The sequence below is a fragment of the Salmo salar genome, chromosome ssa11 (assembly GCF_905237065.1).
Source record: "Salmo salar chromosome ssa11, Ssal_v3.1, whole genome shotgun sequence".
NCBI lineage: Eukaryota > Metazoa > Chordata > Actinopteri > Salmoniformes > Salmonidae > Salmo > Salmo salar.
Window position 1 is genome coordinate 87,147,752 of NC_059452.1, and position 18,502 is coordinate 87,166,253.

Sequence of the window (18,502 nt, forward strand, 5' to 3'; positions counted from 1 at the left end):
ATATCCAATAGTTCCTCCCGACTGTATGTAATAAAACCTAAGATTACCTGGGGTAACAATGTAAAAAATAATACATAAAAAAACAAAATACTGCATAGTTTCCTAGGAACGCGAAGCGAGGCGGCCATCTCTTTTGGCGCCGGAAGTAGGAAGCTGGGACAGTTTCCAAATGAATTGCATCGGTAGAAATAGGCAACTATTTTGTTAGCTGGCTTTGTAAACAAATATCCTTCTCATATGAGCTCCACTGCGCAGGCATCTACTACCTTAACACGACAGCTAAGCTGTCAAATAATAGGAAGACAAGCCAATGAGTATCTGTACCTTGCAAACGTGACAAACCATAACCTAAGCCCAACAGATGAACACAAATTACTCTATCCTTCATTTCAGTGGCTAGTTAGCTGCCCCTTATGGCTGACTAGTGAAAATGATAGCTGAGGTTGATGCTTTGAGTGCAGGCCAAATTTACCGCTACACACCTTTTTTTCTTGCCTGACCAACTAGCTAGCTAGCTATGGCAAGCAACTTGGGCTGTTTCCATAGGAATTACATTGGTAGAAACAAGACAAAGCAACCAACTAGTTAGCTGACTATATACAGCTAAACACAAACTATTTCGATGTGACAGAGAGCAATCATTCGAGCTCCTCCGCTGATGTGCCCGCCTGTCCCAACCAAGCTATCATACATGACAGTACTTGCTATTCCCCAAGTTTCAGAGCATCAAACATCAACAACACCAAACGTACAGTATCAGTCAAAAGTTTGGACACCTACTCATTCAAGGGTTTTTATTTTTACTATTTTCTACATTGTAGAATAATAGTGTAGACATCAAGACTATGAAATTACACACATGGAATCAAGTAGTAACCAAAAAAGTGTTTTGTTTGAGAATCTTCAAGGTAGACACCTTTTGCCTTGATGACAGCTTTGCACACTCTTGGCATTCTCTCAACCAGCTTCACCTGGAATGCTCTTCCAACAGTCTTGAAGGAGTTCCCCCATGCTGGGCAATTGTTGGCTGCGTTTCCTTCACTCTGCGGTCCAACTCATCCCAAACCATTTCAACTGGGTTGAGGTCATCTGATTGTGGAGGCCAGGTCATCACTGTCCTTGGTCAATTATCCCTTCCACAGCCTGGAGGTGTGTTGGGTCATTGTCCTGTTGAAAAACAAATGATAGTCCCACTAAGCGCAAACCAGTTGGGATGGTGTAGCGCTGCAGAATGCTGTGGTAGCTATGCAGGTTAAGTGTGCCTTGAATTGTAAATAAATCACAGACCGTGTCACCAGCAAAGCACCATCACACCACCTCCATGCTTCACCGTGGAAACCATACATGCGTCTCACAAAGACACTCCGGTTGGAACTAAAATTTGCACATTTGGACTCGTCAGACCAAAGGACAGATTTCCACCGGTCTAATGTTCATTGCTCGTGTTTCTTGGCCCAATCAAGTCTCTTCTTCTTATTGGTGTCCTTTAGTAGTGCTTTCTTCGCAGCAATTCAACCATGAAGGCTTAATTCATGCACTCTCTGAACAGTTGTTTGTTTGTTACTTATTTATTTGGGCAGCAATTTCTGAGTCTGGTAAATGTAATGAACTTATCCTCTGTAGCAGAAGTAACTTTGGATCTTTTCCTGTGGCGGTCCTCATGAGAGCCAGTTTCATCAGTGCTTGATGGTTTTTGCGACTGCAATTGAAGAAAGTTTTGAAGTTTTTCGGGTTGACTGACCTTCATGTCTTAAAATAATGGACTGTCGTTTCTCTTTGCTTATTTGAGCTGCTCTTGCCATAATATGGACTTGGTCTTTTACCAAATAGGGCCATCTTCTGTATACCACCACTAACTAGTCACAACACAACTGATTGGCTCAAACGCATTAAGAAGGAAAGAAATTCCACAAATGTACTTTAATAAAGCACACCTGTTAATTGAAATACACTCCAGGTGACTACCTCATGAAGCTGGTTGAGAGAATGCCAAGAGTGTGCAAAGCTGTCATCAAGGCAAAGGGTGGCAATTTGAAGAATCTCCCATTTCAAAATATATTTTGAATCAACTTATTTTTGTTATAACATGATTCCATATGTTATTTCATAGTTTTGATGTCTTCTCTATTATGCTACAATGTTAAAACTAGTAAAGAAAATCGACCCACTTATAACTTGTTTACTCAAAATGTAGCTAAGTTAGCCATGTTATTAATACAACTTTGTTGACATATGCAACACTGAAGTATACTATGGGCTACTCTATAATATACTGCTCAAAAAAATAAAGGGAACACTTAAACAACACAATGTAACTCCAAGTCAATCACACTTCTGTGAAATCAAACTGTCCACTTAGGAAGCAACACTGATTGACAATAAATTTCACATGCTGTTGTGCAAATGGAATAGACAACAGGTGGAAATTATAGGCAATTAGCAAGACACCCCCAATAAAGGAGTGGTTCTGCAGGTGGTAACCACAGACCACTTCTCAGTTCCTATGCTTCCTGGCTGATGTTTTGGTCACTTAGGAATGCTGGCGGTGCTTTCACTCTAGTGGTAGCATGAGACGGAGTCTACAACCCACACAAGTGGCTCAGGTAGTGCAGCTCATCCAGGATGGCACATCAATGCGAGCTGTGGCAAGAAGGTTTGCTGTGTCTGTCAGCGTAGTGTCCAGAGCATGGAGGCGCTACCAGGAGACGTGGAGGAGGCCGTAGGAGGGCAACAACCCAGCAGCAGGACCGCTACCTCCGCCTTTGTGCAAGGAGGAGCAGGAGGAGCACTGCAAGAGCCCTGCAAAATGACCTCCAGCAGGCTACAAATGTGCATGTGTCTGCTCAAACGGTCAGAAACAGACTCCATGAGGGTGGTATGAGGGCCCGACGTCCACAGGTGGGGGTTGTGCTTACAGCCCAACACCGTGCTGGACGTTTGGCATTTGCCAGAGAACACCAAGATTGGCAAATTCGCCACTGGCGCCCTGTGCTCTTCACAGATGAAAGCAGGTTCACACTGAGCACATGTGACAGACGTGACAGTCTGGAGACGCCGTGGAGAACTTTCTGCTGCCTGCAATATCCTCCAGCATGACCGGTTTGGCAGTGGGTCAGTCATGGTGTGGGGTGGCATTTCTTTGGGGGGGCCGCACAGCCCTCCATGTGCTCGCCAGAGGTAGCCTGACTGCCATTAGGTACCGAGATGAGATCCTCAGACCCCTTGTGAGACCATATGCTGGTGCGGTTGGCCCTGGGTTCCTCCTAATGCAAGACAATGAATGCTAGACCTCATGTGGCTGGAGTGTGTCAGCAGTTCCTGCAAGAGGAAGGCATTGATGCTATGGACTGGCCTGCCCGTTCCCCAGACCTGAATCCAATTGAGCACATCTGGGACATCATGTCTTGCTCCATCCACCAACGCCACGTTGCACCACAGACTGTTCAGGAGTTGGCGGATGCTTTAGTCCAGGTCTGGGAGGAGATCCCTCAGGAGACCATCCGCCACCTCATCAGGAGCATGCCCAGGCGTTGTAGGGAGGTCATACAGGCACGTGGAGGCCACACACACTACTGAGCCTCATTTTGACTTGTTTTAAGGACATTACATCAAAGTTGGATCAGCCTGTAGTGTGGTTTTCCACTTTAATTTTGAGTGTGACTCCAAATCCAGACCTCCATGGGTTGATAAATTGGATTTCCATTGATTCTTTTTTGTGTGATTTTGTTGTCAGCACATTCAACTATGTAAAGATAATCTTATTAAATACTTTTATTTCATTTATTCAGATCTAGGGTGTGTTATTTTAGTGTTCCCTTTATTTTTTTTGAGCAGTGTATATTTTGTGGAGGAAATTGATGATCATCTGAAATCTCTCTTGCTCTCTGTCTATAGGGCGTACTCACTCGTCGACTCCAGCCAGGTGTCCACTTTCCTCATCTCCATCCTCCTCATCGTCTATGGCAGCTTCAGGTGAGTCTACACTGTCCATGCTGCTTACATCCCAGATAGGCCAACACTCGTCACTATGGGGCTCATCGTCTTTATGCTATTTACATTATAGTAAGCATTGAACACCTATGTTGAGCTATCCACTCTTTTTTTTTTATTTTTGCTATTAAGTCTTTGCTATTATCTCCGTGAGAGAAGCTTGATTTATTTCAGTTAGTCAACCTTTCTTTCCGCCTTTCCCCCTCTCTCCCCATGCAGATCGTTGAACATGGACTGTGAGAACCAGGAGAAGGATAAGGATGGTAACCCTGTCCCGAATGGGACCTTCAACAATGGCAACACAAACAACAGTGAGTCTCACATATTTGGTGAGACATAAGACATACAGAGCGTGTGTTTTTCTTTTCTGTTTACAAGTTGGAAGTCGTCATACCATGGATTCCGTATATTTAGTGGTTGGTTTGTTTGCTGTTACCCAGGCTATAGATGCAGCACATACAGAAATGTGTATGCCTGTGTGTGTGTGATAGTGATTGTCTGTGTCTAGCTCTGTGTGTTTGAGCATTCTCACTTGTGCATGTATTGTGTTGTCTTGCAGGTATTCAAACCATAGACTCCACGCAGGCTCTGTTCCTGCCCATAGGAGCCTCGGTGTCTCTGCTCGTCATGTTCTTTTTCTTCGACTCTGTCCAGGTGGTTTTCACCATTTGCACCGCAGGTACCTGACCCGTCACACCACACACACAAACAAATGTGCCATAATGTTACAGAGCAATTTCTTGTCTAAAGGCAAGGAGACATTCATTTAGTAGTTTCCTTAGAGCATGATATATTAGTCGTGCAGTTAGGCAAAATGCAGATCATCATGCGTTGATTTAACAAAAACATTTCTCTGCATAATGCATATGGGTGAGATGACAATGATTATCACTCTGTTAAACTGAGTGGAAACCAATGGACTGAAACAAACTGTCTGGTTACGATTACTCTCTCCTTCACTTATCTATCTCCCTCTTTGTTGTTCCTCATCAGTTCTTGCGACAATTGCGTTTGCATTCCTCCTGTTGCCAATGTGCCAGTACTTGACCAGACCCTGCTCCCCACAAAACAAGTAAGTAAGTTTCTTAGTCCATTGTCTCTCTCTCTCCATCTCTCTCCCAGGACCCTGCTGGATTCCTCTCCCCCCTCTGGCTCTCACTCTTTATCTCTATTGTTCTCTCTTATCTCTCACAAATCTGCATAATGCCATTTGAATCGGTGTGTGCCTGTTGGCCTGTGATCACTTTGGCACCAAAAATAGCAAAACACCAATTGTTCCGCAGCATATGCTAATGAGTCTCTATTCACTCCAGAGGCACAACTGATTCGACGCCATCCGTCCTCAGGCTCATCAATAGGATGTTAGAGATGCATGGTATCATGTTGGTCCACATGTCAAACTGAGAGGCTACCATAGCCAAGTCTCCAATGTCACAACTCTTTAATTCCCCTTTTTTGTTTGACAATGTAAAGCATCTGGCCTTTATTTCAACTCTTAACCTGGACAAGGCGGTCCAGGTTTTGAGTAAACTTTGCTATATCTACATATTTAACCCCATATCGACTTGCGTTTAGAGATCATGTATTTTCCAGTGAAGAGATTGTGTTTTATCTAGTGTGTATAAACCATCTCTCTCCCTCCTCCCCCTGTAGGATCTCGTTTGGCTGCTGTGGGCGCTTCACTCTGGCCGAGCTCCTCGCCTTCTCCCTGTCTGTCATGCTGGTGCTGATCTGGGTGCTGACGGGACACTGGCTGCTCATGGACGGTATGTCATTGTGTCATGACTGCCTTGTGTTTTTGAATGTGTGTGGGGGTGTAAACGGCGTGTTTCAGATTGTTTGCCATTGCCTTTCTGTAGTTTGTCTATCTCAGTTTGTGTGTCTTACTCTCCGAGCCCCGTTACATGTGTTCATATTAGAGGTCTTCATGGGTCCAAACGGAACCGGAATTTTTGAGATCGGGACTGGAACGGGCGCGGGTCCTAAATTCAGACTTTTGTCTCAGATCAGGGTTGGGACTGAAATAATTGCCACGGGTCTTGGGTATGTGCAATTAAAATTAATTTACCGACTCGACCTTATTGGACCGGTCCTCTGTTCATTTTGTGTTTGTGTGATGAGAACTGCGCACGCTTGTTATCTGAGTCGGCTAATTGCAACTCAATAAAACGTATAGCTTATGTCCAGCTGAAACTGGTTCCGGCTGCTCATCTCACGTGCGCCTGCTGCTAAGGTGAGACGAGTGAGTAAAATTAGCCTTAGCCTAGGCTACTGTTTTTTGCGAAGATGGAGTAAAACAAAAGTTAAAGGATGAAGAGTATAGTGAAAAGAAGCCGACAAGGGAAATGTCCTCGGACAACTTTTAATATTCTAGTGGACAAAGATGAGAAGCACGTTGGTGTGGCCTAATGGACTGTGCTATTTAGGTTTGATGCAATTTTCTACCTTTCATTTATTTATTTTCATATTCAATCAATTGTAAATCTATTATTATAGACCTATTATTAATCTAAACCAGTAAATAACTTATGCAAAAAGTGGTATGTTTTACTTTTTGTTGGCTAACTTTGTGCTCCGTATTTAGTTTAAGGCTAAATGTCAAAAATATCAATGTTAAAAGTAGGCCTGTTGTAAAATAAATAGCATTAATCTATTGCTGTCATTTGTTGGGTAGGACTACGGTAGGCAATCTCCTTTGTTGCTAAGAGCTTCTATAGGCCTGTTTTTGTGTTTTTATTATAAATGGCTTGACTGACTTTTGTTATTACCCTAATAAAGTTAAGCAACTTTTGTGTAGGTGTGGTATGGTTATTATTAGACTTAGCTAATGCAGGCCTATGAAGGCAGTGCACACAGGCACTCAAACTGACTCTTGACGGTTGAACTTCGGGTGAGGAAGACTGTTTTAGGCTTACCAGAGTTGCTCCTTTAGCCTAACAATTATCATGCTTATCTTTCAAAAAAATATTCTGATAGAAATTTTACGAATTAGCCTCCGTCTGTACACGTATAGCAGTAGTAGCCTGTACAGATATCTGACAAATCTAAATCCATGGTGCCGGCATCTCTCTCTTTCTCTCGTTCTCTCTAGGCTGGTCTCCCGATTATATTATATATATCATACAGTGGATGCGTAGGCCTATATGTGTAACCGATGTGAAATGGCTAGTTAGTTAGCGGTGGTGCGCGCTAATAGCGTTTCAATCGGGTGACATCACTCGCTCTGAGACCTGAAGTAGTTGTTCCCCTTGCTCTGCAAGGGCCGCGGCTTTTGTGGCGCGATGGGTAATGATGCTTCGTGGGTGTCAGTTGTTGATGTGTGCAGAGGGTCTCTGGTTCAAGCCCACGTTGGGGCGAGGAGAGGGACAGAAGCTATGCTGTTACATATGCATGCAATGCCCTGATGCATTTAGCGCTGTAATCTCCAACAGCTGAACCTGAGGTAGGCTATTTGTTGTAGAAAAGTAAAAACCATTAAAACAAGACTACGTTTTGAATATGCTACACAACGAATAGTCGTTTTTGTAATTTGTTATAGGTAGTTAAGGGCACGTAACTGTAGATCATTTGGCCAATATCGCTTGTTTATTGATGGCGCTAGCAGCGCCCAGTTGGGAGTTTTCATTCGTTCTACTTTCGGATCTGAACAGGTCTCTGAGCCGACCCAGCACGGGTCTCTTTACCACGGCCCTTTTCAGAATGGGTCTGACTGTCCTTGGGTCCATTGGGAACAGTCTGTTTTTAAAATGTAATTTCTGCATATTTGGTTGGGTGGTTTTTGGACATGTGAAGACCTCTAGTTCATGTCTGATTCCTCTCTCTCTCGCGTGCTCTCTGAGCTTCATGTGTGTTCATAAAGGTTTGATTCCTCTATCTAAGATCTGTGTGTGTGCATTTCTTTCCCTCTCTCCCCCTCCCTCCATGTGTGATTTTCCTCTATCTCTCTCCTCAGCTCTAGCCATGGGGCTGTGTGTGGCCATGATAGCGTTTGTGCGGCTGCCCAGTCTGAAGGTGTCTTGCCTGCTGCTGTCAGGGCTGCTCATCTATGATGTGTTCTGGGTAAGAGAGCCGTTCCCCTCCCTTCACCCCATTGCCACCCAGTTGACCCAAATACGACTGCTAAAACTCAGGCAGGGCCATGAGTCATCTGGCCCGCTGGGGGGTCCAATCTGGCCCACGGGTGGTTTGAGTAAAAAAAAAAAGTTACAAATATCTTGAATGTGTTCAACGTGCTAATAATCACCAACATTTAAGCTAGACAGTTTGCGAACATGGAAAATTCCAAAACACTATGATGAAAAATGAAGTGGGGGGCTGTCAATATTTTGATCCGTAGTTGCACCACACGTTCCCAAGCCATCTTGGTGTTCAATGTGTACATTTATATGTTTTAAACTGTAGTGCTTTGTGTTTGTTGTAAATGTTTCTGCAACTATGTGTGCTATTTTGGCCAGGGCTCTCTTGTAAAAGAGGTGGTTTATTTCAATGAGACTAACCTGGTAAAATGTAATCCAAGTAAAACTATGGATAGAGGACTATTTTTAGCACATTTTCACGGTGGGGAAATGCGTAAAAAAATTAAGGTGTATGTGTGAATCCCAAAAGAGGCCCGGGGCTTGCCCCGGGGCCGCTGTAAAATCAAATCAAATTTTATTGGTCACATACACATGGTTAGCAGATGTTAATGCAAGTGTAGCGAAATGCTTGTGCTTCTAGTTCTGACCGTGCAGTAATATCTAACAAGTAATCTAACAATTTCACAAGTGTAAAGGAATGAATAAGAATATGTACATATAAATATATGGATGAGCGATGGCCGAACGGCATAGGCAAGATGCAGTAGATGGTATAGAGTACAGTATATACATATGAGATGAGTAATGTAGGGTATGTAAACATTATATAACGTGGCATTGTTTGTGACTAGTGATACATTTATTACATCCAAATGTTAATTATAAAAGTGGCTAGAGTTGAGTCAGTATGTTGGCAGCAGCCACTCAATGTTAGTGATGGCTGTTTAACAGTCTGATGGCCTTGAGATAGAAGCTGTTGTTCAGTCTCTCGGTCCCAGCTTTGATGCACCTGTAATGACCTCGCCTTCTGGATGGTAGCGGGGTGAACAGGCAGTGGCTCGGGTGGTTCTTGATAATCTTTTTGGCCTTCCTGTGACATCAGGTGGTATAGGTGTCCTGGAGGGCAGGTAGTTTGCCCCCGGTGATGCTTTGTGCAGACCTCAGTACCCTCTGCAGAGCTTTACGGTTGTGGGCGGAGCAGTTGCCGTACCAGGCGGTGATACAGCCCGACAGGATGCGCTCGATTGTGCATATTTAAAAGTTTGAGTGTTTTTGGTGACGAGCCAAATTTCTTCAGCCTCCTGAGGTTGAAGAGGCACTGTTGCGCCTTCACCATGCTGTCTGTGTGGGTGGACCATTTCAGTTTGTCCATGATGTGTACGCCGAGGAACTTAAAACTTTCGACCTTCTCCACTACTGTCCCGTCGATGGGGGTGCTCCCTCTGCTGTTTCCTGAAGTCCACGATCATCTCCTTTGTTTTGTTGACATTGAGTGTGAGGCTATTTTCCTGACACCACACACCGAGGGCCCTCACCACCTCCCTGTAGGCCGTCTTGTCGCTCTAAACGATGTCAAAGTGGCTTACTGTATGTGCGAAGACATCAGGTACAGCGTTCCACTGTTCCAGGTCTCTTAGGTTAATTAAGGTGGACAGAGCAGAACAGGGAATAGAGCAGAATGGTATAGACTGACATTTCCATGCTAACAGGACAGTGAACATTTATGGTTATTCCCGCTGTACACCATGGTAGAGCCTTAAAGGCCAACTATGTTCTTCAATCACATTTGTCGTGGTTAGACAACATGTGTAAGACAGAACTACAAACAGTGGCAATTTCTTAGGATTGCTTAGGATTTCTCCAGTAGATGACTCTTCCCTATGTGTCTGTCCTGCAGGTGTTCTTCTCGGCCTACATCTTCAACAGCAACGTGATGGTGAAGGTGGCCACCCAGCCAGCTGACAACCCCTTAGACGTGCTCTCCAGGAAGCTCCACCTGGGCCCTGGGATGGGCCGTGACGTCCCACGCTTGTCTCTGCCCGGCAAGCTGGTTTTCCCCAGGTACCATAGCCTGACCGTGGGGGGTGGGTCGCTGGACTTGTGTGTGTGAACCTCCATCTCCATTCACTAGAGCTGTATTGATTAACCTCTATGGGCTAGGTGGGACGCTAGCGTCCCCCCCGTGGTGCACTCCATCAACAGCAGGTGCATTTCAAGAGCGGCAAATTTGAATCCAAATAAATGTCAAAATTCAAATTTTTCAAACATACAACTATTTTACACCCTTTGAAAGATAAACATCTCCTTAATCTAACCACGTTTTACGATTTCAAAAAGGTTTTACGGCGAAAGCATAAATTTAGAGTATGTTAGGACAGTACATTTACAAGAGTTGTGTGTAATGTTTTGTCAATTCAAAGACAGGGTCACCAAAACCATAAAACCAGCTAAAATGATGCACTAACCTTTTACAATCTCCATCAGATGACACTCCTAGGACATTATGTTAGACAATGCATGCATTTTTAGTTCTATCAAGTTCATATTTATATCCAAAAACAGCGTTTTACTATGGCATTGATGTTGAGGAAATCGTTTCCCTCCAATAACCGGCAGTCAAGTCAACACCACAAATTAAATAATTAAAATTAGAAAACATTGGTAAAATATTATATTGTCATTTAAAGAATTATAGATTTACATCTCTTGAACGCAATCAACTTGCCAGATTTAAAAATAACCTTACTGGGAAATCACACTTTGCAATAATCTGAGCACTGCGCACAGAAAAATACGCGTTGCGATACAGACTAGACGTCATGTTGGGGAGATCTAAAATCGAAAATACTATGTAAATAATCCATTACCTTTGATTCTCTTCATCAGATGTCACTTCCAGGTATCACAGGTCCATAACGAATGTAGTTTTGTTCAAAAAAGCTCATCATTTATGTCCAAAAATCTCCGTCTTGTTAGCACATGATCTAAGCCAGCCGGACTTCTCGTCATGAACGAGGGGAAAAAATATATTTACGTTCGTTCAAACATGTCAAACGTTGTATAGCATAAATCATTAGGGCCTTTTTTAACCAGAACATGAATAATATTCAAGGTGGACGAATGCATACTCTTTTATAACGTATTGGAACGAGGGTACCCAAGATGAACTCGCGCGCAAGGTGTCTAATGGGCCATCATCGTTCCATGGCTCTTGTTCGGTCAGATCTCCCTCCAGAAGACTCAAAACACTTTGTAAAGGCTGGTGACATCTAGTGGAAGCAATAGGAAGTGCCAAAATATTCCTCAGCCCCTGTGTTTTTCAATGGCATAGGTTTAAAGGTAATACAACACATCAGGTATCCACTTCCTGTCAGAAAATGTCTCAGGGTTTTGCCTGCCAAATGAGTTCTGTTATACTCACAGACACCATTCAAACAGTTTTAGAAACTTTAGAGTGTTTTCTATCCATATATAATAAGTATATGCATATTCTAGTTACTGGGTAGGATTAGTAACCAGATTAAATCGGGTACATTTTTTTTATCCAGCCGTGCAAATACTGCCCCCTAGCCCTAACAGGTTAACCTCTGCCGTTGTTATGAGCGCTGAAACTCACGCTTGTATTTCCTCTATTCTTGCCCTTTTCCACCCTCCCTCACTCCTGCTTTTACCTTCCTGCGATGATGCAACCCACGACTGTCATCTCCTTATTATTCCCGCTCCTCCTCTTTGCATCCTGCCCTTCACCTTGTCTTGGTTCCCTCCCCTCCTTCTTATTTTCTCCCTATATTTCATCTATCCCTCCCCCTCTATCTCAACCCTCTCTCCCTCCAGTTCCACAGGCAGTCACTTCTCCATGCTAGGGATCGGGGACATAGTGATGCCGGGGCTACTGCTGTGCTTTGTGCTGCGCTACGACAACTACAAGAAGCAGGCCAACGGGGAGGCAGGGGGGCCAGGCACACCCGGACGCATGGGGCGCGTCTCCTACTTCCACTGCACTCTCATCGGATACTTTGTGGGTAAGAACAGAGTGGAGAAGCGAGAGCGGTGGGATGGCCCATCATGTAACACAGGGCTGCCCAATCCTGTTCCTGTCAGAGCTACCCTCCTGTCAGAGCTACCCTCGAGTAGTGACTAGGGCTTGGCAAAGAGTCAAACTTTCCGGTAAATTTCTGGAATTTTCCCGAACGTTTTTCATGTGAAGTTAAGCCCGGGAATTTAGCTTAAATTCATCAAAAAATGTTGCTTATAACAGTGAACATTTTTGGGGGGATACTACACATAAGGCAATTCTAGGTCTTGTGGCATATTTTGGTTAAACTATCCCCAATTCAATGGAATTGCAACCCTCTGCATGCACAGTGCATTCTTCCATCACATGTGCTGTGCACTCTTCCATCACATGTACAGCTGATTCTCAAGATATTACACACTAATGAGATGCTATTGAGCCCACACTACTACACTGTCTGAGCCAAGGACTACATACTTTTTGGTAAGTTTTGATTACAATACTGGGTGGGGTGAATATATTTTGACACATTATTTTTTTAACTAGTAAATTGCAGCCTACAGCAAAGTGTGTTTTAAATCATTTCTAACTTGTTAATAATTTCTGCTAGTTAGTTTCTGCTACCATGTGGGTTTTAGCTTGCTTGAGCCTGCTAATTGAGGAGTGTTAATTCACCTGTTTCCATACATGTTTCATTTGAAAACATCTATCTTACAAAGGAGTTGTTTAATCTAACTGCTTAACTATTTATCTGTACATGGAATTGTATTTGTTTTTTGTTTTTACAAATTTTTCCTAATCTTTACAGGAAAATGCCATGGGCACTATCTGATGTGTGAAGACATTTCACTGCAGTTAGTGTAGAAGGAAAAGCTGTGTACATTTGCAAATACAGTGCCAAATCATTTGAAGAATGCAACAAAGATGCAGAATCATCTGGCCAAGTGCATAAAGATCCCTCAGTGCTCACAACAAGCAGCAAATGACAAATGTCCCTCTACCTCTATTTGAGGTGAAAATGATGAATCGGACACCTTATCGATAGCAACAGCTCATGGTCCTCCTGGAATCAACATTTTGACTCAATGGAGGAACGTAGTCAGAGGTGCTGATGAATGTCTTGCTCGAGCTGTGTATGCAACTGGTTCACCTCTGATGCTCCCAGGCAATGTGCATTGGAAGAGATTTCTGAATGTTCATCGCCCAGCATACAGCCCTCCAACCAGACATGCTTCATCTACTCATTTGCTGGATGCAGAGTTCAAGTGAAGGTCAAGCAAGTCATAGAGAAATAAGACTGTATTGCAATCATCTCTGATGGGTGGTCGAATGTTCGTGGCCAAGGAATAATTAACTACATCTCCACCCCTCACAGACACCAGGGACAACAGACACACCAGTCTCTACATTGCAGATGAGCTGAAGGCAGTCATCAATGACCTTGGACCACAAAGTATTTGCATTGGTGACAGACAATGCTGCGAACATAAAGGCTGCCTGGTCTGAAGTGGAGTCGTATTCTCACATCATACCCATTGGCTGTGCTGCTCATGCATTGAATCTGCTCCTCAATGACATCATGGCACTGAAAACAATGGATACACTCTACAAGAGAGCCAAGGAAATGGTTAGGTATGTGAAGGGTCATCAAGTTATAGCAGCAATCTACCTCACCAAGCAAAGTGAGAAGAATAAGAGCACCACATTGAAGCTGCCCAGCAACACCCATTGGGGTGGTGTTGTCATTATGTTTAACAGTCTCCTGGAGGGAAAGGAGTCTCTCCAAGAAATGGCTAATCACAGTCTGCTGATATGGACAGCCCCATCAAGAGGATCCTCCTGGGGAGAGAGTGGTAAGCAGCCTGGAACTCCTGAAACCTATAGCAGTAGCATTGCACGGATTGAGAGAGACAATGCCATCCTGTCTGATATTCAGACTCTGCTTGCAGATGTAAGAGAAGAAATCTGTACTGCCCTGCCCACTTCACTGTTGCTCCAAGCAGAGAACTGCAGTTCTGGAAAACATCAAAAAGCGTGAAGACTTCTGCCTGAAGCCCATACATGCCGCAGCGTACATGTTGGACCCCATGTATGCTGGCAAAAGCATCCTGTCTGGTGCAGAGATCCACAAGGCCTATGGTGTCATCACTGCCATGTCTCGCCACCTTGGCCTGGATGAGGGCAAGGTTCTTAGCAGTCTGGCGAAGTACACTTCCCAAGCAAGGGCTTTGGGATGCAGCTACAATATGACTGTCGTGCCAATATATCTGTTAGATTGTGAAGTTGAAGTTAGATTGTGTTATACCGTTAAATCAGAATAGAGAGAGCCCCATTGAAATCACTTATCAGTTTAGTTGCCACCCTAGGGTGCTGGATTACTTATATTTAGAACTTTTTATTATTCAAAACGTCAAATACCGTCATACAGTCAAATGTGAAAAATATTATGAGATTTAGGCCATATCCCCCAGCCCTAGTAGTAACTAACCTGATTCAGCTCATCAACCAGGTAATTATTAGAATCAGGTGTGCTAGAACCTATGGTCCCGTGTGGCTCAGTTGGTAGAGCATGGTGTTTGCAACGCCAGGGTTGTGGGTTCGTTTCCGACGGGGGACCAGTACGGAGAAAAAAATAAATAAATGATATGTATGAAATGTATGCATTCACTACTGTAAGTCGCTCTGAATAAGAGCGTCTGCTAAATGACTAAAATGTAAACCTACAGGACAGGAGCTCTCCAGCAACATGGTTGGGCTGCCCTGATGTAACACAACCACTGGTTTAGAGATGACAGCTTAATACAGAAGCATGTCTGTTCTATGAAATACACTGAGTGTACAAAACACTAGGAACACACGCTCTTTCCATGACATAGACCGACCAGGTGAATCCAGGTGACCGCTATGATCACTTATTGATGTCACCTTCAATCCACTTCAATCAGTGTAGATGAAAGGGAGGAGACTGGTTAAAGAAGGATTTTTAAGCTTTGAGATATGGACTGTGTATGTGACTTTCAGAGGGTGAATGGGCAAGACAAAATTATTAAGTGCCTTTTGAATGGGGTATGGTGGTACATGCCAGGCGCACTGGTTTGAGTGTGTCAAGAACTGTAACGCTGCTGGGTTTTTCACGCTCAACTGTCTCACGTGTGTATCAAGAATGGTCAACCACCCAACGGACATCCAGCCAGTTGTCAAATTGTGCAGAGCAACAGATGGGCTGGAATTAGTCAAATGACAGTTCATTACGTCATTGGTGACCAAATGCCTTGTTATCCTCTACCAGCCAACTTGACACAACTGTGGGAAGCATTGGAGTCAACATGGGCCAGCATCCCTGTGGAACGCCTGACAATTTTGAGGCTGTTCCCGAAGTCAAAAGTGGTGCAACTCAATATTAGGAAAGTGTTCCTAATGTTTTGTACTTGCAGTGTATATTTAAGCAATAAGGCCCAAGGGGGTGTGGTATATGGCCAATATACCACAGCTAAGGATACAGCCCATAGAAATATACCACAAACACCTGATGTGCTATTATAAACTGGTTGCCAACATAATTAGAGCAGTAAAAATAAATGTTTTCAGCCAATCAGCATTCAGGGCTCGAACCACCCAGTTTATAATGGCAAATAAATGTATTCTCAAATTGTGTGTGTGCACTGAATTAACATGCATGATTGTTGCTGACACGTCGATGTTTAGATGAAGAGAATTAAAAAGTCTTATGAGCACAATCGCGGAGCTCAACTCAAACAGTGGTGTGTAGCTGTTGTCAGTCATTCAAAGCTTATACTTTACCATTCAGGTATGGCTGCAACTTTCCAGTGCTCATATTTTTGCCATGTAATGTTATTAGAACAAAATCAGGCAACCCCATAGAATAGTTTAACTATTTACCTAGTTGCCTTGTGTGTTCTATGCCAGATAAATATTCCTCTTGAATGCACCTCAAGTTGCAAGAGTCATAGAGAGGGTAACATGTATTCTGACAAGCAGTCAATGCACAACAATTCTTAATACAAAAATACTTTTGAACGCTGTTTTAGCTTTTAGCAAAAAAGAGGGGGGGTTTTCCATTGCTACCACTTTCTTAATTAGTCCTTCAATTGCACGAGTGGCATTATTTTACAAATTCAGTTACAACCGGTGTTTCAAGCATGGTTTAGGTGCAGCTGCGCAACAGTACAGTTGTGGCCAAAAGTTTTGAGAATGACACACACATTAATTTTAACAAAGTCTGCTGCCTCAGTTTATGATGGCAATTTGCATATACTCCAGAATGTTATGAAGAGTGATCAGATGAATTACAATGTCCCTCTTTGCCATGCAAATGACCTGAATCCCCCAAAAACATTTCCACTGCATTTCAGCACTGCCACAAAAGGACCAGCTGACATCATGTCAGTGATTCTTTCGTTAACACAGGTGTGAGTGTTGACGAGGACAAGGCTGGAGATCACTCTGTCATGGTGATTGAGTTCGAATAACAGACTGGAAGCTTCAAAAGGAGGGTGGTGCTGGGAATCATTGTTCTTCTGTCAACCATGGTTACCTGCAAGGAAACACGTGCCGTCGTCATTGCTTTGCACAAAAAAGGCTTCACAGGCAAGGATATTTCTGCCAGTAAGATTGCACCTAAATCAACAATTTATCGGGTTATCAAGAACATCAAGGAGAGCGGTTCAATTGTTGTGAAGAAGGCTTCAGGGCGCCCAAGAAAGTCCTGCAAGCGCCAGGAACTTCTCCTAAAGTTGATTCGGCTGTGGGATCGGGGCACCACCAGTACGGTGCTTGTTCAGGAATGGCAGCAGGCAGGTGTGAGTGCATCTGCACGCACAGTGAGGCGAAGACTTTTGGAGGATGGCCTGGTGTCAAGAAGGGCAGCAAAGAAGCCACTTATCTCTAGGAAAAACATCAGGGACAGACTGATATTCTGCGACAGGTACAGGGATTGGACAGCTGAGGACTGGGGTAAAGTAATTTTCTCTGAATCCCCTTTCTGATTGTTTGGGGAATCTAGAAAAAAGCCTGTCCGGAGAAGACAAGGTGAGCACTACCATCAGTCCTGTGTCATGCCAACAGTAAAACATCCTGAGACCATTCATGTGTGGGGTTGCTATTCAGCCAAGGGAGTGGGCTCACTCACAATTTTTCCCAAGAACACTGCCATGAATAAAGAATGGTACCAACACATATTCCGAGAGCAACTTCTCCCAACCATCCAGGAACAGTTTGGTGACGAACAATGCCTTTTCCAGCATGATGGAGCACCTTGCCATAAGGCAAAAGTGATAACTAAGTGACTCGGGGAACAAAACATCAATATTATGGGTCCATGGCCAGGAAACTCCCCAGACCTTAATCTCATTGAGAATTTGTGGTCAATCCTCAAGAGGTGGGTGGCCAAACAAAACCCCACAAATTCCAAGCATTGATTATGCAAGAATGGGCTGCCGTCAGTCAGGATGTGGCCCAGAAGTTAATTGACAGCATGCCAGGGTGGATTGCAGAGGTCTTGAGAAAGAAGGGTCAACACTGCAAATATTGACTCTTTGCATCAACTTCATGTAATTGTCAGTAAAAGCCTTTGACACTTATGAAATGCTTGTAATTATACTTCAGTATTCCATAGTAACATCTGACAAAAATATCTAAAGACACTGAAGCAGCAAACTTTGTGGAAATTAATATTTGCATCATTCTCAACTTTTGGCCACGACTGTAATAGCTCTTTTTGGTGAAAGTTGGGAACCGAATCGCATATGTGAAAGGGCTCCTTGATTTGCATGCTGTTTCTATTGCTTTTTGGTCTCCAGCTGTTTACTTATCTGCAGATAAATTATAAAAGTGTTCTCTGAAGATGGTAATTCCTCAGTGCAGGAGCAATTTTAGTGAGGAGAGAGCCTCATTCTAGTCCACACACTTTTCTTCAGTGCATACATTATTTTTGTATTTTTTTTTGCAGGCCATCTAATAATTTGGTCAGGTAACAATGTATTTCAACTCGTATTTCATAATCTGACATGTGGTAGGAAATATTTTAGGCTTTAAATTAATGTACCATTTTTTTCTTAATGGTTTTAGGTCAAATTTCTATGCATTACTGAACAAAGAGCCGTTTGGGAGCCATGTGTACGGCTCTTTTTAGATGAATGGAGCCAAATGGTCCTTCTCACAGAAAAGACTCAGAATGCCCATCGCTACATAATACTGCTCAAAGGGGACAATGGAGTCTTAAAAGGGCAATGCCATGCTTTGTAATAAAAACATAACAATAATGAGTTATGTATATTTATAATAGAATAATTATTAAAAATAATAACATTCAGGATTGACAAACCCCATGCTTCAGCCTATGTAACATTTTGTAGCCACTATGCTTCATCGGTTGGGCTGCAGGTGAGGATGCTTATTGCTA

The 18,502-nt window shown here is 43.4% G+C and overlaps 1 protein-coding gene across 2 annotated transcripts in view; it reads left to right on the top strand.

Annotated features, from left to right (window-relative positions):
* LOC106563206 (signal peptide peptidase-like 3) overlaps positions 1-18,502 on the top strand; it is a 49,298-nt gene that overhangs the window by 19,098 nt on the left and 11,698 nt on the right. Inside the window, exons 2-9 of one of the 2 annotated variants that reach the window (XM_014128551.2) lie at positions 3,895-3,972; positions 4,210-4,301; positions 4,550-4,669; positions 4,984-5,062; positions 5,644-5,756; positions 7,943-8,049; positions 9,964-10,127; positions 11,901-12,088. In XM_014128551.2, the coding sequence (XP_013984026.2) occupies positions 3,895-3,972; positions 4,210-4,301; positions 4,550-4,669; positions 4,984-5,062; positions 5,644-5,756; positions 7,943-8,049; positions 9,964-10,127; positions 11,901-12,088 (941 nt within the window). Of the gene's footprint in view, positions 1-3,894; positions 3,973-4,209; positions 4,320-4,549; positions 4,670-4,983; positions 5,063-5,643; positions 5,757-7,942; positions 8,050-9,963; positions 10,128-11,900; positions 12,089-18,502 lie in introns of both variants that reach the window. The other variant, XM_014128550.2, reaches the window with a different exon arrangement.